The sequence below is a fragment of the Ambystoma mexicanum genome, chromosome 5p (assembly GCF_040938575.1).
Source record: "Ambystoma mexicanum isolate Mex_15411 chromosome 5p, UKY_AmexF1_1, whole genome shotgun sequence".
Lineage (NCBI taxonomy): Eukaryota > Metazoa > Chordata > Amphibia > Caudata > Ambystomatidae > Ambystoma > Ambystoma mexicanum.
The window spans coordinates 416,635,622-416,662,304 of NC_090930.1; the positions used below are offsets into that span (position 1 = coordinate 416,635,622).

A 26,683-nucleotide genomic window follows, 5' to 3' on the forward strand; every position below is an offset into this window, starting at 1 on the left:
ATCGCTAGATTTCTTCCTTTATTTCAGAATCCTTTATCATGTCAGCCTCCATGGCTAATCGTCTTATAACGTTGTTTGTTTTTCCTCAAGTTGTATGTTTGTGTTTTTTTTTTTGGTTTGTTTTTCAAACAAGAAGAATAAAAAATCCAGGTGAGCATTTCAGTTATGCACATTTTCAAAACCAAGAAGCAGTTGGAGAAGGATATATATATAAAGGTAAATCATCAAGACCCAATTCATCAAGTTTGGAGTACAGTCCGTGTAAATCAAGCCCCCCAGGAAATCTGCGTTGGTAGATAATCCAGAATCCCAATTGTGATAACGAAAAAGGCCTCCATTTGTTGAGGAACAATAGTTCTAGAATTAATAAAAGTTATGAAAGGGTGCCAAATCCGCCTATATTTAATTAGGGTATTGGAGAGGTAGGCAGTTATTTTTTCCATTGCACATATATGCCTTACCTTGGCCTACCACATATTCAGTGAAGGTGCTTCCAATTTAGATGCTGTTAACATGTGGACCGAGAGTATGGAATGGGAAGCCCCAAGGGTGAAAATATCCTGTTAGTCTGTATCGCATAAATATAATAACCGCAGGGTCCAGGGGCTGTTGAATTCACAAAATGTAGAGATTCGGTTCAATGATTGCCACCCAGAAAGACTTTGTGCATTGCCGCCATATATGGGCCATGGTGCCAGCCTCTCTGCAATCCCGCCAACGGAGAGGAGAAAGGTCCGGTATATTTTGTGTAGCTTGTCTGTCGTAAAGTACCAGCGGTATAACATTTTATAGGATATTTCTAGAGTCGTGGTACATATTGATATTTTGGCAGCCCTCTTCCACATGGTCTCCCAGGATGAAGGTGAAATCTCCTTCTCCAGCATGGGGTCTGGCATGGATTCACATGCTCATGAATATTCCCCGTCGTCAGGCTGGGAATCCTCGGTAAAGAAAAAACCAGTATCAGTTTCGTTTCTGATCTGTCTTTCGTAGTAATAACCAATCACTGGTCTCTGCGTCATACTGACCACAGCCAATGACTGCCCTCTACCTAAGCACCGCCTCTGGCAGCCATCTTCAGATTTTTACCGCACGTTCATGTGTTGGGATCCTCGTGCTTTTGCTCTCGAGCTTTAGTGCTATTTTTTTCACGTTTTTTCTCAAAAACTTCGTTTTTTCGGTCAAAAGAGCCTCAAGCTCCACCGACTCTCCATCCGATCAACGGGGACCCGTTTCGGATTTGTCTGCGCCCCTCAAGGGTGAAGATTTCGTCGAGCTACGCTTTTGGAGGACTCCAGAAGTTTCTCAGGCCCGGCCATGGCCCAGGAGAAGGGAAGCTCGACGCCCGGAAAGCTGTTCAGGGTCTGCCCTGGATGCCAGCTGCAGAACGTCTTCAAGGAGGACGAACACTCTTTTTGTCTTTACTGCCTACATGAGGACAAGACGCACGTGGAGAAGAACTGTGCGTTTTGCGGCAACATGTCGGAGCGGACCATGAAGGACCGCCATCAACGTCTCGCCAACTGGCTAGAAGGGAAGAGCCCGTCCGGCGAGAAGAGGAAGAAATCCGAGCGGTCTTCTAAGACCTTTGAGGACGCCCCGGCGACGGGGGTCCAACATAAGGCCAAGCACCGCGAGTCCGCTGGCACCGGGAGCGCCGAACGGTCGGGCTCTACGGGCGCCAGGTAGGGCGCACCCTCCCCGGCACCATCAACCACGAGCCAACGCTCTGGGTCGGGTAAGAGGAAGGCGGAGCACCCGGCGAAGCTCCTGGAGAGGCCCCGGTCGAGCTCGAAGGCGGAGGGGGAGCGAGGCAGTGTCCCCCCCCTCAAGGATAAGGCGGTGAGCGCACCTAAGGTGGTGAAGGCCTTAATCCATCCGGCCAAGCCCTCTATCGAAACTGTCGCGGCGGCCCTGGCTCAGCCTGTGGAGGCTACACCAGTGGTGGCGACCTCGGGGCTCAGAGTCTCCCTGCCACCTCGGAGGGAGTCCTCTTTTGTGCCCATCGATAGGACCCCCGTGAAATCCCCCGGCGGGGAAGAAAAAGGGGGCGCAGGGCGTCGTCGTAGATTCGGCCTCAACCTCGGAGGAGGAGCTGGTCGAGGTCTTAAGCCACGGCTTCGGCTTGGAAGAAGACCGGCCCGTCGGGATGGATCCCGACGCAGGTGACGACGACATCGCCGAGGGTACCGACGGGGCCCCTGATCGCCCGTCGGATTCCCCTCTGCCAGCGCCGCGAGACAACTCGGCGGCCATTTTGTTGGCTATACAGTCCTTATGCTCTGAGATAAGGACGAGACTACCGTTGCCGACGGAACCTCTCCCGTCGGGGGACCCAGAACCGGGACCTTCTGGTGTTCCCCCTACCAAGAAAAGAAGGATCCACCCTCCACCTCCTTTTCAGCCGTCGCGCCCCTTCCAGCCCTCCTCCCCGTCCACCCGAGGGGAGGATACGGGGACTGACACGGCAGCGACGGGTACGGACGACGAGGTATACGACGAGGATGTACCGTCGTCGCCTCCCACCAGGGCTTCTCCGCCCGACGAGATTGGATCGTTCCACTCAATGATCGCCAGGGCATCCAAGCTTTTCCAACTCTGCCCTGAGGAGAAGAAGAAGGAAGGTTTCCTTTATCAGCGGCGCGAGGCCAAGAGGAAGACGGTCCTCGCGGTGCCTCTATTGGACGACATTTGGGATGAGGGCCTCACCCTCCTCAAGAACCCGTCCACGACGCCTGCTAGAAGAGACCGGTACGAGAAAAAGTACCGGGTCCCGGACACGGCCCCCCTGTGCCTCCGGGCGCAGCCTACCCCGGACTCCGTCGTCTCCGCGGCGGCCAGGAAAAAAGCGGGGGGGGGGGGGTGCGGCCTCCACTTCGACTTCCCCACCGGACGGCGAGGGAAAGAAATTGGACGCTATGGGACGCAGAGTCATCTCGTCTGCAGCGACGACGATTAAAGCTGCCAACGCCTTGGCTATCGTGGCCCGATACGACAGGGAGCTCTGGTACAAACTGGCTCCCCTGCTGGACTTCTTGCCGGACGACAAGAGGGCGGAGGCCCTGGAGATCCTGCAGGAAGGTGAGGTGGCTTCGGACCACGCCATTACCGTTGCGACGGACATCGCCGACACTGGGTTCCGCCAGTTAGGCAACGGCGTTTGCCTTAGGCGGCGTGGATGGCTCAAGGCTACGGACTTCCGTCAAGACGTTCAGACCAGAGTCCTGGACATGCCCTTCGATGGGAACAACCTGTTTGGGAAAACGGTGGACGATTCCCTTCAGGCCATTAAAGCGGACACCGAGACGGCCCGAGCCCTTGGAGTTCTGCAACAACGACGGACGCCCTTTCGGAGCAGCGGAGGCAAGGGAGCCTCCAAAGGTTCCGGCGGCGGTTTCTCCTCCTACCGTCAAGTGGCCCGCTCGTCATCTCAGGAGTCCTACAGAGGACGAGGCAAGCCTGGCGGACCCCGCCGTCGTCGCCAAGGACAAGGCGCTAAAGCCTCGTCGAAGCAGGATTGAACCGGCCGGGGGGTCGGGCCCCCACCGAAGCACCCCGGTGGGAGGCCGGCTGGCGAGCTTCGTCAGCGTGTGGGAGTCCATCTCCACCGACCGTTGGGTGCTGGACGCCTTGGCCCGGGGCCACGCGCTCGGGTTTCAAGGAAAGTGTCCGCGCGTCCCCCCCGTGGCCAGGAAAGAACTTCACGTCCCTCAAGTCCTCCTGGAGGTGAAGGCGATGCTCAAGAAGGGCGCCATCGAACTCGTCCCAAAGAGGCTGCGGGGCTCCGGAGTCTACTCGAGATACTTCCTCGTGAAGAAGAAGACGGGGGGATGGCGCCCCATCCTGGACCTGCGACGTCTGAACAAGTTCATCAAGGCGCAAAAGTTCCGGATGGTCACCCTCCAGCACGTCCTGGGTCAGCTGGAGGAAGGAGACTTCCTGTCGTCGTTGGATTTGGAGGATGCCTACTTCCATATTCCCATCTTGAAGGGGCACCTAAAATTCCTCAGGTTTGTGGTCCAAGGGCGGCATTACCAGTTCAAAGCCCTCCCCTTCGGTCTACGGTCGGCACCCAGGGTGTTCACCAAGTGCCTCGCACCGGTGGCGGCTCAGCTGCGCCGCGAAGGGATCCACGTCTACCCCTACCTGGACGACTGGCTCATCCGAGCCAAGACAAGGGAGCTCGCCGTGGTCCACACGGCAAGGACCGTCCAACTTCTCACGGACCTGGGATTCTCCGTGAACTACGCCAAATCCCACCTGGTACCCGCGCAAGACACTCTGTTTCTGGGGGCGAGGCTCAACACAGTGTCCCTTCGGGCCTCCCCGTTGGAGGAGAGTACCAGGACCATCCTGGGCAAGGTGCAGCTTATGTTGGTGGCCGACGCGGCCAAGGTGAGGTCCATCAAGTCCCTCCTCGGAATGATGTCTTCCTGCATCTACCTCATTCCCATGTGCAGGCTCCGGATGCGCCCGTTGCAGGAGTTCCTGGACGCGCGCTGGATCCAAACGACGGGAAACTTCGAGGAAAGGATCACACTCGACGAGAGTTTCCGACGAGCGATCCGGTGGTGGGGCACCTGCGCGCATCTGACGGCGGGCATGGCCTTCCAGACCCCAGCCCACCAGGAGACAGTGACCACGGATGCCTCCCTGGAAGGGTGGGGAGCGCACACCGAAAATCTGCACGCAAGGGGCCTTTGGCTCCCGACGGAGAAATCCTTACATATCAACGTCCTGGAGCTCCGTGCAGTGTTTTGGGCCCTCAGGTCCTTCCTTCCGTCCCTCAAGGGCAAGGTGGTGAGGATCTTCACCGACAACACCACCACCATGTTTTACATCAGAAAACAGGGCGGAACCAGGTCCCCAGCACTGTCCAAGGAGGCGCAGGACCTGTGGCATTGGGCAGTCGCCCAAGGGATGTTTCTGGTGCCGTTTCATCTGGCAGGGATAAAAAACACCATCGCCGACTCACTCAGCAGGGAGCTGCGCTCGTGCCACGAGTGGGAACTACGGCAGGATCTGGTGGATCGCCTCTTCCGACGGTGGGGCACACCCCAGATCGACCTGTTCGCGACGGCGACGAACTCCAAGTGCCGGAGGTTCGCCAGCAGGTTCCCCCAGGCGAGGAGCATGGGCGATGCTTTCTCGTTCCCCTGGGAGGGCCTGTTCCTCTACGTGTTCCCTCCTTTGCCACTGCTAATCCGGCTCGTCAACCAGCTCAAGAGGTCACGGTGCAGGATGATCCTCGTCGCACCTGCGTGGCCGAGGCAGATATGGTTCCCGGACCTTCTGGACTTGTCAGCGTCCCCGCCAATCAAGCTGCCGGTGGACGCGGATCTGCTCTCCAGGGAAGGAGGCGCCATCCTCCACCACGACCCGAAATCGCTGAACTTGCAGGCCTGGCTCCTGCAGCGCTAGAGTTTGGAGGATACGACATACCGGCCGACTGCAGAGAGGTTCTTGCAAAGGCCAGGGTGTCCTCGACTCTTAAATGCTACGGACACAAATGGAAGAGGTTCTCTGTCTGGTGCCACGCACAGAAGATTAACCCTCTACGGATTACGGCTCCCCAAGTTCTGCCGTACCTGCTGACGCTGGCCAAAGCTGGACTGGCACACGCGTCCATCAAGATTCATCTTGCTGCGATCTCCCGATACACCAGAACCACGGGACGGACGTCCTTGTGGTCTCATCGTCTGGTGAAAGAGTTCATGAAGGGACTGTTCAGATCGTTCCCGCCGGTGAAGGTTCCGGCCCCGGCGTGGGAGCTCAACGTGGTGCTGACCAAGCTCATGGGACCTCCGTTCGAGCCTCTGCACTCGGCCCCATTGAAGTTTCTGTCGTGGAAAACAGCGTTTCTTGTGGCCATCACCTCCGCACGACGGGTGGGAGAGATCCAGGCCCTTTCCTGCAAGGCCCCGTACTTGACTTTTCACGACACGAGGGTAGTGCTCAGGACGCACCCCTCCTTCATGCCCAAGGTACCGTCGGACTTCCATCTCAACGAACCCTTGGTGTTGCCTGTGTTCTTCCCGTCGCCTTCGTCGCCGGCTGAGAGGACTTTGCACTCGCTGGATGTGGCTAGAGCGCTGAAGTTCTACGTGGACCGCACAAAGTGTTTTCGGAAGACGTCACAACTCTTTGTGAACTTTGGACCTGTCAATCAGGGGAAGGCTCTCTCGAAGGCTTCCATTTCCAGATGGCTCTCCGGCTGTATCATGTACTGTCATCGGTTGGCAAACCGACCGCTGCCCGGCCGTCCGAGAGCCCATTCCACCAGAGCGATCGCAGCTACCACGGCGTTCCTTTCTGGTGTGCCCCTGCTGGACATATGCAGGGCTGCTACGTGGAGGTCGACGCACACCTTCACGAAGTTCTACTGCGTCGAACGGGATTCCAGGGAGGAGTCCAGGGTCGGCCAAGCAGTGCTGCGCAACCTGTTCGCCTGAGGTGAGCCTGGTGAGGAGGTAAGATGCTTAATGTTGAGTTTGATGTAATGCTTAATGTTGAGCCTTTGCCACCTCCCGTGGTTGTGCATGTGTGTACTGCTATGTATTCTTTATTCATGAGCATGTGAATCCATGCCAGACCCCATGCTGGAGAAGGAACAAGTTACTTACCTGTAACTGTTGTTCTCCAGCATGGGTCTGGCATGGATTCACATGCGAACCCTCCCGCCTACCCCTCTGCGGCTCTTCACTTGGTCATACTGCCACTTCACGTGCTTCCAAATCTGAAGATGGCTGCCAGAGGCGGTGCTTAGGTAGAGGGCAGTCATTGGCTGTGGTCAGTATGACGCAGAGACCAGTGATTGGTTATTACTACGAAAGACAGATCAGAAACGAAACTGATACTGGTTTTTTCTTTACCGAGGATTCCCAGCCTGACGACGGGGAATATTCATGAGCATGTGAATCCATGCCAGACCCATGCTGGAGAACAACAGTTACAGGTAAGTAACTTGTTCCTTCCCCAACTCATTCTCCCATTTTCTCATGTAGCTCAACTTCTCATCTGATTTCACCTCTTATCAATATTTTTAATATGTTGGACATTTTGTGGCAGGAAAAGGTAAATGAGACCAGCTTTTCAAAGGGGGTCAGGTGCCTGTTGCCCCATTTTTAAACTTTGCGTGAGACGATCAGTTTAACTGTATGCACTAGAATCTTTCGTACTCTTGCAATGTGAATGTTGCTTTACAATTCTCAACTGTAAGGGCGATTCCATCCTCATCTAATTGGCTCAATTCTCTTAGGCCGCCCGCCTTCCGATTAACAAAACTGTTGATTCCCAACCCCGGTGTGAAATTCGATTTGATTAAAGATTGTCGTGAGTGATTAGAGGTGGGGGGGATGGTTTTTGGTGAGCTTATGTTTGTGTACCATGTTGTCCCAATAGAATAAGCTTATCAGGGTGGAGGGTAATAGCGTGTCACTGTGGTCAGCTATTGGGCAATAACCATGGGAGGGAAGCCAGCAGAATCTCTGCGCTCGCCTGCTCAGTCCGTCCACTTTCTGCACAATTGTGTATCTGCAAAATCGAGAATTGTTGAGATCCGTGCTGCCAGCATGGAACTATAAATGTGTGGCATCTCCATCCCTCCTTGTTGCTTTGAACGGGTCAGGGTTTTCCTGGCTATTCTAGGAGATTTCCTCAGCCAAATGAAATTCCCGATTTGAGTTTATAGTAATTTAAGGGTGCGTGAGGGGACGTGGATTGGAAGAGCCTGGAAGACGTATAGCAATCATGGGAGCAAGTTCATCTTGACAGCTATACATCTGCCAAACCATGAAATCTGTGTTCTTCCAGGTCGGAATATATATTGGAGAAAACCTGGGATATTATGGCGAAAGAGTATTGTGGGACTGTGTAAGATCTACACCCAGGTATTTAATCTTTTTAGTTTTCCATCTAAAGGGATATGCCTGCTTCAAGTACTGCATTTCTTCTTGGGGTATCTGTCATCAACCCAGTAACCCTCTTCTCCCAACCCTCCCGATCTTGTACCAAACCAATGGTGGCGAAACAGGGTATCCCCCATGTAATATCAGGCTTTCTTTCGTGGGCTTAACCTCCTATCAGTGCCATTCCTCCATCCGTTCAAAGGTCCAAAACATTCCTCAACAAAGCAGGCTTAAAATAGTTTTGTGCTCTGGCCGAAACATGTTCGTGAAATGGGAGGCATACTGCAAGGAATTTTTGATATGCACCCTTGGCTAATGTACACATCTTCTCCATCGCCATCATGCCCCACATTCATAACCACCACATGGCTCCAATTGGGCCCAACACTGTTTTCCAACCATGTGCTAGCGTGATCCTTGCTGCTGCCCGCAAATGAGTAATTAGGAAGGCGCAAGCCCCACTTACATCTTTTAAGTCCTTCGCCACCTCCGCCAGTATCTTCACCCTCGGGCTATGAGATAGTTGAATCCCCAATATGTCTTTGATGTGGCTCACCATTTCTTTCCAATAAATTTGTGCCTTTGGGAAAGCCTACCACATATGGCCCAGGTTCCCCATCTGTCCACGATTTTGCCAACACAGGGGAGAGATTTCAGGGTTAATAGCATGTAATCTAAGTGGGGTCATAGACCACCGGAAGCATATCTTCTATGCCGATTCTTTGATGGCCTTAAATTTGGAACTCTTGTTAGCTCGGTGCCAAATCTGGCCCCATTCCTCCAATGTTATGGTGACCCCCAGGTCTTGCTCCCACTTGGACATGTATGGCAAGATGTCCCACGGCGTAGACCCATCCAAAAGGGGGTACCATCTTGCTGCTCCATGTTTCTGCAACCCCTCCCTCATTGTTAGTTCTAAGCCTATGGGCTCCCTGGTTGCTGCCTGCTTATTCGTGATCCAGAATTTCCTTGTAACTTGTGTGCCCTGATACCTCTGGGTCTGGTGCGCAATATAAATGAATAAACAAACAAACAGTGTCTAATCTGAACGTAGTGGAATCAATCCCGTTCCGTTACCAGAAATTTCACTTTACAGTCCTCAAACTGCAATGGAGCCCCTGCCTGGAAAAAAGTCCCTTAAAGTTAAGGTTGCTTGCCCTGCCCAGTTGACCCAGAAGTTAGATCTGCCTGGTGCGAAATCCACGTTATACCCCATCGGTGTAAAAGGACCCAATCCTAGATTAAGCTTCTTGACCTGCCTGGCTTTATCCCAATAAGTGAGGGAACACTTCGTAGTTTCAAGCAGTTGGCCCCCTGGACCCCTCGCGGTCTGCCCCAAGAACCCCAGTAACCCCAGTGGTATATTTGTAGCTCCTTGTTCCAAAGTGCTCCAACCCGTTTGGAACTCTGCTGAGGACCATTGTAATCTAAGGGCCAAGTGCACTGCCAGGAAGTAGCAGGCAATCTCATGAACCCTCAAGCCCACCAAACCCGGGGGCCAAAAAAAAACCTTCTAGGTACTCTGGGCTCACCCCCCCCCAACCCCAACCCCATATGAAACGCAGGATTTCCCTCCATTTGTGTTTGATCATTTGGACTGAGATCCGGATCGGAAGAGACCTCTCTGTATACAAGAACCGCAGGAGTAGGGTAATCTGAATGGCTGTTATGCGGGCAAAACAGGAGTTCTTGCATGTCCCACCTCTTAAGATCATCCAGCAAAGCTTTCCAGAGTCCCGGAATGTTAGCCGCATACAGACCCTCATAGGTCTGAGTCAATTTACCCCCAGATATTCTGTAGCATCCCATTCTGAGATCAGGGGGAAATCGTCCATTTTATTTATTTTTTTTAACTTTATTTATACTTTTCCAAAGAATATGCAACACAATCAGCAACAGGTAACAATTCTCAAAATCTCAATATTAATAACTTACAAATTCATCGATAAATTAATGAACAATAACTAAAAGATTATAAATATCTAACAAATATATCAACAAAAATATCATTTTTTTTCGCCATTTCAAGAATACAATAGCAAACTGTTCCCACCCCTCCCAACACCCATTCGATTCCCTGACCACCCACCCCCACCTGCTAAGCAGCTGAACCATCTCAGTTTTATTGAATGTGCCACAACCTTATATATTCATTATGCATAGTTTTTGAGGGCAATAATGAACATTAGTCTGTGTAAAAATGTTAACTTCTCTTTTCAGTCTTCAGTGAATGCAGAATGATCCCCCTGCCGGGAGTATGTCTTCCAATCTAACGACAAAAAGTTCCACACTTTGGAAAACATTCAGAAATGTGGGGTGGATCTCTTTTTCTTCCAGTTCTGGTCCATCACTATTAATGTGTATAGTTGCAGTATTGCATAGGCTTTCTAAACTGATTTTCGAACGTCATCGGAGAACATCCTCTATTGTAATCATCAAACAAGATCGTATAGAGCGGGGTATTTGAATAGAGAACATTTCATACATGTTTGTTCACTTCACCTCAATACAATGTAAATTCCGGACATTTCAGCCATACATGTTTCCAATTCCCCACTGTGCCGCATTCCCTGCAACATTTGTTTGATATAACTGGCTTCATCTGATTTTAATGGGCTGGAGTGTAGTGCTACTGCACCATACGTTTATACCAAAACTCTATGATTTCAAACGATCTGGAGAGTTTGGGTATTGTTTTCCATAGAGCTTCCCATTCCTGATCCATTACCTCCTCCCCCAATGTTATCTGCCAGCTGTTTTTGTAGCCAATCGTCACATTTGGAGTCCCTTTCTCCATTATTTTATATAGATTCGAGACAATAGCTTAATCCCTCGATTGGATGACACAAAATTCTCAAAGGGTGTTCAACTCCCTCACCGCGGCTACCTTAAACGGAGAGGCTAGAATCCAGTGTCTCACCTGGAAGTATTGGAACTTGTAATTTTCATGTAACCCCAGCTCCTGTTTGCATTGTGTAAATGATTTAAGCGCTGCCCCTGAGAACATGTCTCTCAGCTTTTCACATTCGCCCGTTTACAATTGCTTGAATGCGTTTGGTTCTAGGCCAGGAGTGAACTAGGGGTTAAGAAACATAGGTGTAAAAGGTGAGGGGAACGTTGTGAAACAATACTTTTTGATCTTCTGCATCCCATGCATCTTCCACTACATTCATAATTTCGCTTGCATGTATATTGGCTGGACGATCTTGCTTTGGTAGCCACAGTACATCCCCAAGTCTGGGTCCCCCCAGCGCTTGTTCCATTTGTACCCATCTTTTCTCGGGTGCACCTGTAAACCATTCCCGTATCACCCTTAGTTGAGCTGCACGATAGTATGTTAGAAAATTGGGAAGGCCCATCCCTCCTTTAGCTCTTGGAAGCATTAACATAGTTAAAGCTATCTGCTGGGTTTTATTATGCCACATGATAGTCGTAATAGCCCTGTGTATTTAATGGAAGAACGATAGAGGGACTTTGAAAGGTAGAGTGCCTTAGGAAGAGTCGCCATTTTCATAGTTGATTCTGCCGAGCCAAGAAATCATTAGTGGATCCCATTTTTTAGTTAAAATGCAGTTTCTTTCAGTAGGGTAGGGTAGTTAGCATATAAGCCTCGAAGTGTTAGGGTAATTCTTACTCCCAATAGATTGATTCTCTCTTTCGCCCACCCAAGTTGGGTCTGTGCTTTGAAATCTTGCATTTTCAAGGGCGAAAGTGATGGATTTAAAATTTCAGATTTGTTCGCATTTATTTTCAATCCCGCCACCCCACAACATTTCTGAACAGCTTGAGCGGCCTCTTGTAGCATACTTGACGGTTCTGTTGCCATAAGCAGCATGTCGTCTGCATATGCCATTATTTTATGATTGGCGCCTCCGAAACAGAACGCCTTATATCTCCTCTGTTTGCCTAATTGTAGCCAGTAGGGGTTCCCAATGTATTGTGTACAGCATAGGTGAGAGGGGGCACCCTTGCCTGGTAGCACGCTGAAGAGGGATAAGTGAGGATAGTTGGCCGTTTACTAAGAGTCTCGCAGTGGGATTCTTATAGTTCGCCTTTACCCACCCAATGTAGTTTGGGCCGTATCCCATCTTATCTAGTGTCCGAAAAAGAAATGACCATTCCAATCGGTCAAATGCCTTTTCCGCATTTATAGAGACGAGGACTGCTGAAATCTGTTTCTTCTCAACTTTCTTCAGAATATGGCACACTCTGCATATGTTAACATGCGTATGCCTACACTTAATAAAGCCGGTCTAGTCCGTGTGTACTAAAATGGTTAAAAGATCAGCTATCCTATTGGCCAGCACTTTGGTGAATATTTTGTCATCTATATTGATTAATGCAATTTGGGCGATAGGATCGACAGTTGGATCTTTGCCCGGCTTAGGGAATAGAATTATTTTTGACTCTTCGATGGTAGGGGAAATCTGTTCTGAGTGCATAAAAAAATTACATAATTTAGTTAAGATAGTGGTCAAAATGGTGCAGTATGTCTTGTAAAACCTGACCGGGTATCCATATGACCAGGTGATCTGCGTAATGGGTTCTTCAAGGATCTGACTATCTGCTGAAGTGAGCATGCTATTTGGAGATGGGAATCCGGGGTATCAGATTTGTCAGTGTAAAATGATTGAAATCTTTAAGGATGCAGTCTATTTCGGAGATCACCTCCCCCGAAGGCAGTTTAATCTGTCATATAACCCTGGATGCCGCCCTTTGGCAAAGCTTAGATGCCAGGAGTCGATCCATTTTATTGGCTTTAATATAGAATTTCTGTTTGAGAAATAAAAGGGATTTGTTTTGGCTTTCTTGGTTCGGTGAAGATTTTGAACGATAAACTCCCCCCTTATAACTGCCATGTCAGCATCGCAGACCGTACACTAGTCAACCTCCCCATTATCGTTTTCCCGAAAACTGTTTCTCATAACTGTTTCCATATGGGATCTTAGGGAGAGGTCCCTTAGTAGCATGTCATTCAGCCTCCAGGGTCTACGAGAGAGGTGCCAAGGATTCTGCCGTAAGGATGACCAGAGCATTGTCCGTCGGGTATCTCACCACAGTCTCCAAATCGGTTACTTGCAGTATAAAGGCATCGATACTAAAACCATGTTGATTCGTAAGAAACCTCTATGCGCAGCGGAATACTGCGTTTATGCCCGGGCTTGGGGGATGAAAGAAACGCCATGCTTCAATGAGGTCCAGCTCCCTGAGGAAGCATGCCATTGACTGCCTATTCCTATCATCATTGTGGGTGGGCGGTTGAGTTTTGCCCAAAGAGGCATGCATTACACAATTAAAAGCCCCCCCCACACCTTGCCCACACACCACCCTGTTAACTTGCCCAACAGATCTGTTAAACGGATCCTGCTTCTCATTAGGTGCATAAACCGCCACCAGGGTGACCAGCTGACCCATTAATCGCCCCCACAACCAGGTAACGACCCCCCAGATCTTTATACTGGAATCGCCAGCTGAAGACTGTCCTTTGCAATCAGGATTACCACCCCCCTCCTTTTGGTGCCACTAGATGCAAAGTATAGTTTGGGGAATTCCTTGGTTCTCAAACGGGCCTCGTTATTAGGGAGAAAATGTCTCTTGAAACCATACCACAGAGGCACGCAATTGCATAAAGCGCCTCAGGATTGATCAGTGAATTTAGGCCCTGAACCATTTATATCTCAGCCGCCATCGTCCAGTTGCAGTCCTTCATGTCCCCGACAACCCGAAAGAGGCCTCCCGCCATAAATGCAACCAAGACCCATGTGTACCACCACTATGTGGTAAACTGTAAACAGACAGAACTCCCCCTTCCCCCAGCCCCCCCCCAACTGTCATATTTCAAAATGATGAACATTATCCAACCCAGGCTTTACTTCACCACCTGGGTACTATGGGACATGAATGCGCTGTTCGACCTTGTTCAACCCTGGTCAGGTGGCGGCTGCATTTTGGCCTCCCTACCCCCCACTCAATCCTTTCGGGTGCAGACACCCCACCTTCCATTTTTCCCTCTTAGGGAGCGGGTTTGCAGACGTGCTATCCAAATTCCCCTCCAGGTCCTTGGGAGTAGGCTCTCCATCCCCCTCCACCAGAACGGTAGCCTCCTCTTTCTTGGAGATGGTGTATAGCTGACCTTTCCACTCAAAACGTAGGCCACATGGGAACATACACTGATATCGTATGTCCTTAGACTTGAGCCAGCAAGTGACCGTCTTTTCTTCAGCAATGTCCCCTGCACCAGATCTTGATAGTGTAGCGAGGTGTCCTAAAACCGCACCAGCTCCCTCTTTCGCGCTGCACGCATGACTTCCTCCTTCACCTGATGCAGATGGACTCTAGTAAGGACATCAGGAGTCAAATTCTTGCTCAGTTGGTATGAAGAGTACACACTTTGTGGGTTCAATCCAGAACAATCTCAGCAGAGGAATCCAACAAATGCTGCAACAGTGCCACTATACAGTCCTTTAGGTCTGTATCTGGTATTGATTTGGGGATTCCACAAATGCGTATGTTCTGCCGGGATCTATTTCCGGTGTCTTCCTGCTTGGTAAAGACCTGCTCCATCTGCTGTTCTAAGGAGATCACACGCTGCGTGTACTTGTCCTGTTCGTGCCCCTGCTCATTTATTGCGGTTTCCACTTCATCCGCCCTCCTCTCCACAGCAAGTACATTTTTATTAAGGTCCGCAATTGCTTTAGTGAGGTTAGCAGCAGTGTCTTTAATGTCTTTCTTAAGTTCCTGCAGCATGGCCGTTAAGTGTGATCTGCTTGTTGGTGGGTCATCTGCATCTGGTTGAGGAGGGGGAGGTGAGGGTACCAGAGCCACAGTCAGCTGCTGCAGGTGGTTCTGAGCCTCAGACACCTGCATGAGCGCCTTTATGTCCCCCGACATGGGCCCTTTCTGCTTTGTCGCCTGTTTTGCCATGCCAGCTCTCTCGGGGCCCACTAGTCCCACTCCTTACTCGCCTCTGTGATGATTTACCTTCCGATCTCCTCCTGATGGCTTCCATTATTTATCAAGTACTCCACGTTTACCCATTTGTCACACCCCTCGCACCACATCATACTAAATTCTATTATCGCTGTCGCCTAGACTACTTAGCGGCTTATGTTGGATCCACATAGGAACTAGCGTTCTCCGCTCCAAGATGGCGGTTTCCTTCTGTAGAACGCTAGGGTAGTCGCATGATTTGGGGATGAGGGGAGTGGAAAATGGTGTGTTTATATTCAAAGAAGCAGCAATGTACAACTGTTACTACACCCTGATGAAGTCCTTGTAATGGACTGAACGCATGACGTTTTTCACCCGTTTTGGTGAGTGTTTCTCATCTACCTGGTCTGCTCCGATTGTGCATGTTACTACCATCCAATCTTTTATGGTTTATTTACTATGCACTGAATACATTATGCTAAGTCCTTCTCTACGAATGCCTCTGCCTTTTTTGAATCTCACTTTAGTGTGGGGGAGTATTTTCTCAAGCACACTTTTGAGAACGAGTGAAATGATATATTAAAAAGGACTTTTAACAGTTCATACACTCATACACTCTGACTCCACACTTACATGTCTAATTACCCTGCCAAAAAATTGCAAATCAACGAAAACCCTCTTTTTCCCCCATAGCCCTCTTGATTTACCTGCTAACATACACTCACGTAAAATGTTCTCCGATTCAATGCTCCTTCAACTCACCCAGCACAGCTGGGCAGTGTCACCACGCTTTAGGGAGCAGACATGCCTTATGGCATCTGTGCACCTCTTCTTTTACCATGCATGAAAGACTGGTCCCCACAGAGAAGTGTTGTGGCCGATTTGGGCGCACCGGAAACGCCCAGCATCTTGGAAAGTCAGGAGAGCCCGGAGATCATGTTGGGGTCACGAATGTAGGGGTGGTCCACCCGTATTCTTACCAAAATAGGCCCACCTCTTAAGAATTGATAGCACTTTTGTCAGTTAAAGCAAGTTTACTGTATTCAGACAGCCGGGAGAAACCCAATTCTTCTCTAACTACACAAGTTACACTTTTTATTCATTGTTGCAACATTTAAAACACACACATATTTTGTTACAAAGTCATCCCCCCAAATGTGATTGGCTAACCCACTACAAGAAAAGATAATTCCCCAAAGTTCACATGCTCTCATTGGATACATTCACTTAACCACCAGGCCCTTCAACACACATTTGCATTAGCTCCTATTTACAGTAAAATCCCGTTTTGCGCTCTTTCCATAGTTTATTGTAACATCATCATATGGTTACATATTCACCTACAACAATCCTAATTTATTACATGTTCCATCTGGTCGGGGACCACTTAACCCTGGACGTGATGCACATGGCTTTTACAAGAACACATCATCAACACTCGGTCCATGAGGAAAGGTCATCTACATAGACGTCGCCCACAGTAACTAATCAAACCACCATATTCAAATATATGTACCTTTTCTTACTCGTCACACTTTATAGAAGCATTGGGGCTACAAAACTTTCCCTTGCCATAAACAAAATGACAGTTGATATTGGACTCCTGCTGAGTAAGAGAGTGAGCTGTGTACTTTGGACGTGCATTGAGTGAGTGACTTTTATCCTTGGCTAGTAGCTTGACATTGTGAAGCATGTAAACATGATTTACCTCTCCAAAAGGAACATACTGTCACCCTTCTTTAATGGGACGCTTTGCACTCCCGTGTTTAAAAACTCCAGAACAGATTGATATTGCACTCCACCCCGTTCTGTACAGACTTAGCACAACGTCAAACATGCATATGACTAGAGTAGTGACCTCACTTTGTCGTACATGGCACCGCTAATTAACAGCATTCTTGGTAGCTCCTTGATGATGCGGCTTGTATATTGGTCTGGCTCGCCATATCAAATTACTTTTTCTACCACACTAACAACCAACTAATCAAAGTGCAAACCCTGTAACAAAAGTGCTACTGCTGTGCAGGAGTACAGGGATGATTATTGGTTTCTAAACTCTTACACTAATAAACCTGCAGTGATCTCAGTCATAAAGGGGAAACAGGCACAACATGAATGATACACAGTCTTTGCCTCTTTTAAGATAGGATGGACTGAGGCCAGACTATGCTTTTCAAAAGGGCTGTGTGTCAGTCAGGAAGTAGACGAAACAACAATAGTACGTCCAGTAAAACTAAAGCGACAGGAAAACTAATACCCAACAACTCACCCCTTAAATGAAATGCAAAGTATATGTAGATGTATGTTTGAAAGGTGCACTTTGGCTATGAAGCTGGGGTCTTAATTGCTACTGTGCTCCATAGAAATAGTCCATGGGGACAGCAACATTGTTACATACCTGTATCTCTTCCTTGGTGTGATGCAAGACCATTCCCTGGGTATCTGAGGAAAGACAAGCAGTCGTCTTCCCTTCCCAGCCAGAAGGGTTGCCAGAGAACACTTGTAAGTGTACTACATGAGGAAGGCATGGTATCAAATGGTGAAGACAGACACAAGTGTACACAGTTCAAGGGTGTTCATTGAACTTCAATGGGTTGATTGAACGCCTATCTAGCCCTAAATCTAAGGATGGGAGCAAGCTACGACCAGCAAATAATAACATATTCCCAGTGGAGTCTCTGTCAAAATAAAAGGGCCTATATTAATAAACATATTGCCAGTCCTTACTTCTAAATACAAATAGTGTGGGAAAACGATGTATGCAAAACAAAAGTGTTCAAGAAACAATATGGCAGGATAGTTGAGCAGCTGGCTTCCCTTCTCCATGTTTTCAGCACGTGATAAGGTGGGACACTCAGACTTTGCACACACTCTGACTTCTCCGCCATGAGGATGCAGTTCAAAACCGGTATCTGGGCCTTCTGCGCCAAAGTTTCTTTCCCCATAAAAGTCTCTTATTGCAGAGTGCCTTGTATAACGAACCTCCTTTCTTATCAGGATTTTCACATTCACAAGTTGTCAGCTTTATTGTTCACCATGGGTCTCCCTCGATTGGGAACGGACCCCCTTAAACACAAGTTCACAATTTGGTCTCCCTCAATCGGGTTCGGACCACGGGTCTCTGACCTTATCAATCTCACTTTCTTTGCTTTCTTTTTGTTATCAAACTTCGAAGACTTTCGACTGTGCAATGGATTTTTCTTAAACCATTGCAGGACCACTTCGATTCACTTCATCCATAAGTTTCACTTTATTGCTTTTGTTTCTGCTACTTCTTAGCTGGGTACGTCACACAGAGACCTTGGCTTGAGCACACCTGTGGTGCCGGACCACTCTGTACTTTGTCATACTTTATTTGATTCATATTAAAGTTCAAACATTCATCGGCAATTGAGCTTTACTCGCGTCTTTCATCACACGCATTAATATTCTTTGCTCTTGTGCTCTTCATACAGTGTTGCCTATTGCAACCTTGACTTCAACAAAGACCGGTGTTGCATCAGTCTCCCCAACTCACCGGCTGTGTTGATTTATCTGGTGCTGTTTTGATCCTGGCGCCAAGGATGGTACCACAGCGGCTGCTGCTCCCCCCCAACTCGGCCAGTCATGCAGGAGGGCCCTGGGTATCTCGACGCACAATGCAGAATTCTTCAGATTGGGTTCCTGGCCTTACGCCTTTTAATCTGAAGGTTTCTGGAAAGTGGCGGTTTCTTGCCAGAAAGGTCAAGTGTATGTCCCTCCTTGCGCTCCCTTCTCGGTTTGTCGCATTCTCCCCTCGTTCAGCTGCTGTCTGGAAAATGATGTTCCTTCGTGTGCTTTGCCTTGCTCAGAGTGTGCTCTGCCTTTTATCCGTGTGGGGAAGATTAATGGAAGTCAGGTGCAAGTTAACAGTAATTGCCTGACTTGGCCTGACCATAGTAGTGGGACATGAGTCTGTTTTCTCTCAGAGCAGAATGTCTGTGTGAGAGTGTTTGTGTAGGGAAGGCAGGCAGGGGGGAGTTACAGTTCCAAGGTATCCTACCTTGTAGGATGGAGTAAAGGTGTTATGGGGGCAGAGAGGGGAAATACTGTGTCTCACCATCAGGTGTCCCACTCCCACTACCCGAAGACCCCTCAACCAGGTGATCCTCCCGCGCTGGTCCACCCCCAGGGTCTGGATACAAAGTTGATGGCCGTCCCTAGAGAGAGAGAGAGAGAGAGAGAGAGAGAGAGATCGAGAGAGAGATCGATCCCCAGGGACTTGCGGGTGAGAACCTCTGGTTTCTCACAACTACTTCTTGGGTACCAGTGTCTCAGTGGGTTGGAATGCTTTCCTAGCAGCAGATCATTTAAAATGCTCTCCTTATATGGGTTGGGGGGGTGGCTGAGAGTCTAGCTCCTTCCTTGAGTATCTTTAGCTTCTCCACAATGCCTGTAGGCTTTGGGAAGTCTGTACCCCAATAAGGTTCCAGTGGAATCCTTCTGAAGTCCAAAGATGATTCAAATAAGGCAAGTGTCTCTCTGCCCTATGAAGTCATTTTGCAACAGTGGATTGGTCAAGCTATCTTTAAAGTTATATTCCTGGTTGATTTAAAAACAGTATTTGCCTGGTTAGGTCAGTGTGTTTTGTCTACAAAAATTGGGGCGGGCTCAGGAATTGTGAATGGGCTAATAAATTTCAAGAAGTTGAAACCATTTTAAAATCTCTTCTGGCCTGCCCTACATTTCTCTCACCCATGTCTGTTACATCAAAGAGGCACCAGTAATTACCTCCCCCTGAACACCCCCCCCCCCAATCCCCATTGAACCTGCAGAGTTCCCTTTGACACACTGGTCCCATCCTTACCACACGCCATATCCTGTCCTCCTGGGAACGTGTCGAGCCTTTCCAGCAGAGAACAAAGGAAGCTTCTACGCCCTAATCAAGCAGCTTTTGTGGGTGAAACTCTGCTCCAGACCGTGTTGCACAAAACTCTAGTAGTTATACGAGTAACTAGAAACCAGTTTTGCAATAAAATATCAGGTGGATTTTGGCCATTTACGACTGTAGCATGCCAAAGGCCACTATCAACCCAGATATAGCTTTGGATGTATTTTATCTATCCGCCACCAGTTCTTTGGGGTACCCAGTTAACATTTCAACTGTTTGAAAGTAAACAAAGGGATTCACGTTTTTATTGTGAAAAGACCAATGTGAAATTTAGAATAACCTTGATTCAACTCATGCCTGCTAGACATACTTTAAACCGCATCTTTCCCAAGTAAGTAATGAAGACTCACTCTAATTTGTAGTAGAATTGCCAACCAAAAATAGGTTTACACTTTTCATTTAACGGTCCACTTTTGAAGATGTCACCCGTTTCTGGTAAAGAATATTTTTTTTTGCAGACATTCATTCCACACCATACGTTCCTTCCCCCTATAATATTGGATTAATAAGGTTTGGTGCCAATATATTGCTGTATGATGCAAAAGGGTTTCATTTGTTTCAATTATGCTCTTAAAAGGAAACCTAAATGAGAAACGGTTATTCAGTTTATGCATGTTCCCATTTCCGGCTGTGCATACCTTTGTTTGGTACTGTGTATCCTAAGAGCTGCCGGCATGACAATTATTGATGCCCAGCAGAAACTATACATTTGGGAGGTCTTCTATATGGTTGGTGATAAACCTATAGCACTGTTTGAAAATGAGACTCTTGAACAGATCTGGCTTTTATGGTCCAGTCCATATGCCGGTGCTCCTTACATTTTAAAAATTCTTGGTGATTTCCCATTAGCAGATGGAAATCGGTCACACACACAGCAGACAACAAATGTCAAGCATGTGTTGCCACTTTATACTGGCTCCACGCTACACAATGGCGACTTGATAGTAATAAGCTGGCAAAGAAGAAATTGTGTATAGAATATAGCAGGCAAGGCCTTCGTCATAATTGTCCTTGCTTCTATCTAACCAAAATGTGTTCATTTCAACTACGAAGATTTATTATTTATCTACGATAAAAAATGTTGCCAAGGTTTGAACATACTGGTCGATGGATCAAATTGCCTCTAGAGGATACGATATGTCGTTTATGCATATTGGCAATTGAGTCTGCACAACATCTCCTGACGCAATGTTCCAAACTAAGAGCTTGTTATCTAAAGATAGCAATTAAGTCAAATTGTTTTTAAAACACCACCACCATATATAGTGCTCACAGTCCTGATTGGTTTTGTGCAGGAATATTATACTTTGGTTCCCGGCAGGTAACAAAGATTAACTTTCTCTCTTAATTGTCCGGAGAATTTGGATCCGCTCTTTCTTGTCGTAGACTTGGAACAAATAACTGCACTTCTCTTTCAGTCTCTCGTGGACTTGAAACAAAATATTCTCTTCATCTTTCATAGACTTGACCTGGGTGTGAAGTCTTCCGCGTGGGAAACTAGGAACTAGGAAACAAAATCCAGTACCCAGATCAAGCCTAAACAAGACTACAAACGGATGCTGGGATACGAAGTGCAAACACCTAAGCACAAGTTTAATACAGATGGAGAGAGAGGAGGTAAATCATTTGTTACTGCTGGGCAAAGACATCTAATTCTCAGCTGGAATTTCAGGGTGATCGGGCTAGAACAGGTCTCTAAGAAATGGGGGTCAAAAAGTCTGTTTGCCTGCTGCTTGTGTTTGGATTGCCTCAAACCTGACCACCAGTGCGGCTTGTGTCTTTGTTGTGATGCTAGGCACCTGGCAGAACCTTCCTTCCTGTATATTCCTACACTGTGCAGTAGCTTTGCACCTCTTGCAGGGTGTACTGGGAGCTACTGCATAACAGGTAGCTGAGCAGCACATTTTAATGCAATTAGTTTTCTGCAGTGTGTTGATGGGGGCATGCAGGAACAGACAGCTTGTGGCGGCTGAGCACTTAGCTAGATCTAATCTTATGTTGCTCCATTTTTTCAACATCCCTAAAAACCTTTTTGTTTTAAAAGGAACCTTACATTTTGAGGGGGCGGTGATGTAGACCCGTCCCATTTTCTCTCCTGGTATATTCGCATTTCTTAAAGACCTGTTCTAGCCCGATCACCCTGAACTTCCAGCCTCAATTGACATGAATTATGCAGATTAATGGCCCCATTATCCACGCCCCACGCCCCTCACCACTTTTGCCGACACCCAACACCTATTTCACTACCACTATACCCGCCCCACACATACTACAGTAAAATGCTGTAGAAAGTGCCACTGAAAAAAATGCAGTGGATATTGAGCCGCTAGGATCCTGTTCCACTTGTTTCACTGTTAAACGAATTGCAGCAGAAGGACGCCTAGTGCAGGACAAGCAAGGTATTATTAGCAGTGCTGCTATTAACCTATACATCAGAGCTATGTGCATTTTTTTAATGTTTTTTTTTTAGAACACGAACTCCCAAACTATTCAGCAAGGCTCTTATTTTTCATTTTGTTTAGGTGGGGGGTCAGGGGACTGCAAAACCACTGCAGTAGAGATTCTGTGCATAGTCATTTCTCTTCCCATGAGAGGGGTTACAAGCACAGTTCCGATAAGATTTTTCTGCATGATTCCGGAAGTATGTCGATTCTTTTTTCAGGGAGTAAACAAATAATTTGCATTGCCGATGGGGATACTTTTTAGGCGGGTTAAAATTAGAACATGCACCTTTTTCTAATCTAAACTTCATACTCCTACGTCCCGTCCCCTTTCCTCCATACTTATGGGACATCTCTCCGTCCTGTGGGACGGGACCCGAGCACTTTGTTTAAAACATTTTTGGGATGCTTTTTACAATGTGTCCTTCCTCTTTCTTGCGTGGGGTCCGGCACGCGGCCGTAACCCGGCCCACCTTGGCTCCGCCCCACGCATTGCCCATCAGTCCTTTTCTCCGCTCGTTTGGGACTGGACGCACTTGTATCCGTGGAAGATTTTCTTCCCTTTTTTCCTCTCTGGCTCTCGCTAGCGATCGTGTACTAGTCTGTCGTTCAAACTAGACTTTCCAGATTGTTCATCATGTCACCGACGCTTTGCGAGGGCGGATCCCCATCTTCTTTGTTTAGAGTGTTTGGGTCCGGATCACCGTTGGGCCTCCTGTTTTTACTGCGACTCCCTTTCGGTCCAGGAACTTCAACGTCTTTTGGAGCGGTGGGAGGAGGTGTTCCGACGAACTCCTCCTTCGCATTTTCAGGAAAACGCCCGGTAAGTTCTTTACTTTTCAGAGCACCTTGGCTGCGGGATACCTTTCCGGGTTCCTCCCGGGCCGGGAGGGGCGTTGATCGCTCTGTCACCGGGGATTGCCCTGAGGTGCCCGTTGGGCCTAATAATTGTACCTGAGTTTTCTCAGAGGGTCTCCGTAAGGGGCCTGTGGGTACCAGAGCACGCTGCGAGGTCCCTCCTGTGGGGGCTGCTTGTAGGGCCAGTTCTACTGAGTCGTGGGGTACCGTAGCTTGCTCTGAGGCCTCTCTATCGGCTTCCCTCAAAAATAAGACCAAGGTGCGCCCCAAGGCTTTGGTGAGGCTTGGTGTTACTGAACGGATGTTCAAGGCCCGCGCGAATAAGGCCGTTACCGGACCTGGGTCCGAGGTCCCTCGTACAGAGGCTAAAGCTACCAACATTTCTGAGGGGCCTGGCAAGGCCTTATCAGCGAATGTTGTTTCTTACCGTTCCCGCTCTTGCAGCGACACCAGATCTGTTGAGGGGGCAAAGAAGGAAAATTCTTCTTTTACCGGCAACGCCGAGGTCCTTCCTGAGAAGGCTAATTTGGCAGTTGGTATGTTGCAGAAACATTCCAGGCCTCATAGTATCGGCTCTGCCGAGGTTCCTTATGTTAAGGCTAAAGTTAAGACCCCTGATCCATCGACAGGGACCCCTGCCTCACTTCCTCACGTGCCACAATTCCTCCCAGGTGATGACAAAATGGCACCTGTCCCGCCACGACCTCGGCGGACATTTTGGGTGCTACCCCTACAACTGCGCCATCGGCCTCAGGTGCAGGGCTTGGTCCCGTGGGTGAACATAGAGTTCCTTGTGCGCATCCTTATCGGCCAGTTTGACTGGAATGCTCGGATGCCCCTTCCGCACAATGTTTCGTTGCCTGCAGGGTCGGCACCTTTGATTTATGTGGATACGTCGGTGGATGGGCCGGTGTGGCACCCTTCCCCGTTACGTCCCTGGAATTGTCCTCCTCATGAGAGGCCTCCTTTGGTTCCAAAACAGTCCCTGGAGGACGCCTTTTTTGGCAAATTTCAGACGCTCATGCGTACCGACCCCATGAGGGAATATTTTAAAGGGCTTTTTAGTGAGATATGTCTGCCCGCGCCTCCGGCTCCACCCGTTCCGCCGGCGCCTCCCTTGCCTACGGTGCCTTGCCCGACTCTTCCGCCTTTGCCCCCATTGTCCCCCGTGGACAAGGCAGAGCCTGACACGGTTCAGCAGGATCCTGAACTGTCGGATGACGTGCAAGGCGATCAGGACAAGGAGGAACTGCCCCGCGCTATTAGAGCTTTTCATGACCGGGTACTGGACATGATGTGCTTCTTGGATGTTCCGGTGCCTGAGGCAACCGCTCCGCAGGTGGGCGTGCTTTCTGGGGCGTTCACCCTGTCTCCTTTGGAGCGTACCAGCCTGTTCTTGCAGAAGAGCGCTCTGGCCGAGGTCTGCATGGTCTGGGAAAAGCCACACACTGGACTTTTCATCAATAAGAAAATTGATGCGTGATACAGGCTGCATTCTTCGGAAGAGGTGGCCCTGTCGTCTTGCCTGCCCACCTCCCCCCCCCTCCACAGTGGCGGCTGCAGCCACTTCGCAGTACAGGCCTGCAGCATCCTTTCCACAACGGCTTCTCGGGTTCTGAGAAAGGAGGATAAGCTACTTGACTCCCTTGGGAGAAAGATTTTTGCCAACTCGGTATTGCGGCTCAGGCAGGCCAATGCCGAACTGGTGTTAGCGGGGGCTAACATGCAGATGTGGAAAGGTCTGTCGGAGTTTGAGGCGTTCATCCCGGTCGAGAAGCTGGAAGACTTTAAAGCGGGATTATCCGATGCCAGGGTCTTGGCCCAGGATCTCCTGGAGGCTGCGGCTCATCACGTAGACACGTTGGCTCGGGGCCTTATGCTGGGGGTTGATACCTCAAGAAAGGCGTGGCTGCATGCCACCAAATTCTCAAAAGAAGTGCAGGACAAGGTGTTGGACCTTCCGTTTGATGGGAAGGAGCTCTTTCATTCTAAGACAGATGTAGAGCTGACCAAGACGAAGGATAGCAATAAGACAGCTAAGTCCTTGTCGGTCCTTGTTAAGACCCCTTTCAGAACCCAGAGACCGTTGTCGCAAAGTCGACCCGCCTCTGGCTTTAGGGGCTTCCTAGACCGGAAATCTCGCAGAGTGAATACCCCTTTGGGGAATAACCGCCGGAGGCAGCAACAGACTCGGTTTTTCTCCCGCTCCTCAGCCTCATCCTCATCCTCACTTTCAGGTGGCAACACCACCGATAAACCTACAAAATGAGGGATCTCTGCGCTCGCACAAGCCCCCGGTGGGAGGACGCATTGCATCTCATTGGGAGCCGTGGAAGACCATCTCTGAAGACAGATGGGTCTTGTCAGTCACTCGGGCGGGCTTCCGCTTACCCCTAACCCCTACCACACCCTTCAACCCTCCCTTTCAGCTGTCGGGCTCGCCCTCCCTCAAAGCCAAGATTCAGAAACTTCTGGAACTCAGAGCTGTAGAACCTGTTCCCCTTGGGGAGCGAGGGAAGGGCTTTTACTCCCGGCTGTTTACAGTGCCCAAACCCAACCAGGCTGTCCTGCGAACCATCCTAGACCTTTCCCAGTTCAATCTTTTCCTACCCCAAGAGAAATTCAAGATGATCACGCCCAGCCGATACGGTCCTCCTTGCAGATGGGCGATTGGCTCAGCGTGGTGGATCTTCAGGATGCGTACATGCATATTCTGATTTGGAATCCACACAGGAGATATCTGTTTCTCTTTGGGAAAGGACCACTTCCAGTTTCGAGTGCTTCCTTTCGGCCTCAGCGCTGCGCCGCGTGTCTTCACGAAGATGATGTCGGTGATTGCGGCCTATCTTCGTCTGCAGGGTATCCATGTGAATCCGTATTTGGACGACTGGCTCTTACACAGTGCTTGTCCGTTGAAAGCAGCTGGCAATCTTCAGTCTCTCCTTCAGCTCCTGTTCCATCTTGGGCTGTCGGTGAACTGGCTGAAATCTTCCATGACGGTCTCGCAAGACTTGATTTTCCTGGGTTTTCACTGGAACACGATCGACTGCAGAGTGTACCTGACCGAGGACAGAATGGCAGATCTGTTAGCCACGTGTCTGTTACGCTCACCTGGCTCCCACCGAGGCGTCGATCTGAACTGGACAGCTGCGGTCTCCACCAATGTGACGAGGAGGGCCGATATGACGGACTTGGCTGGACCACCTAGCTTCGTTTGCTTGGCCCTTTAGGAATATTCTTCTGCAAATGGAGAAGGGGAATTAACCACCCGTGGAGTTGAGCGTAAATCCCCCCACCCCCGCTGTTCTCCCCACAGATCACCTTTGATGTCCCCTCTTGAAGTCTCACCTGATAGTTTGAAAAGATGAGCTCTCCATCCTGCATTGAGCGCAGAGGCACGTTGATAACCAGTTGCTTCACTGGCTCGAAGGAATTGGTGAGTTCCAGAACAATATTGACTCCGAAAAGTATGTAGTTCGTAAGAGTTCATATGTCTGACTTTCACTCTTGTCCGATTCCTTGCAGTTTGCAGCTTGACCCCAGCGAAGAGTTCCTCGTGGTAGCTGACGAAGTTCAGGTAAGGATTTGGCATATCCTACACAGTTCAATAAAATAAGGCCAGAATGTAACCTGTTGCT

The 26,683-nt window shown here is 49.1% G+C and overlaps 1 protein-coding gene across 11 annotated transcripts in view; it reads left to right on the forward strand.

The window, feature by feature from the left end:
- Positions 1-26,683, forward strand: part of MAP7D3 (MAP7 domain containing 3) — a 1,453,570-nt gene that overhangs the window by 90,626 nt on the left and 1,336,261 nt on the right. For 7 of the 11 annotated variants that reach the window (XM_069612804.1, XM_069612806.1, XM_069612808.1 and 4 more), the window contains exon 2: positions 21,209-21,363. The exons of the other annotated variants lie outside the window; for them this stretch is intronic. In XM_069612804.1, coding sequence (XP_069468905.1) covers positions 21,303-21,363 — 61 coding nt within the window. In that variant the 5' untranslated portion in view covers positions 21,209-21,302. The remainder of the gene's footprint in view (positions 1-21,208; positions 21,364-26,683) is intronic. 11 annotated transcript variants of the gene reach the window in all.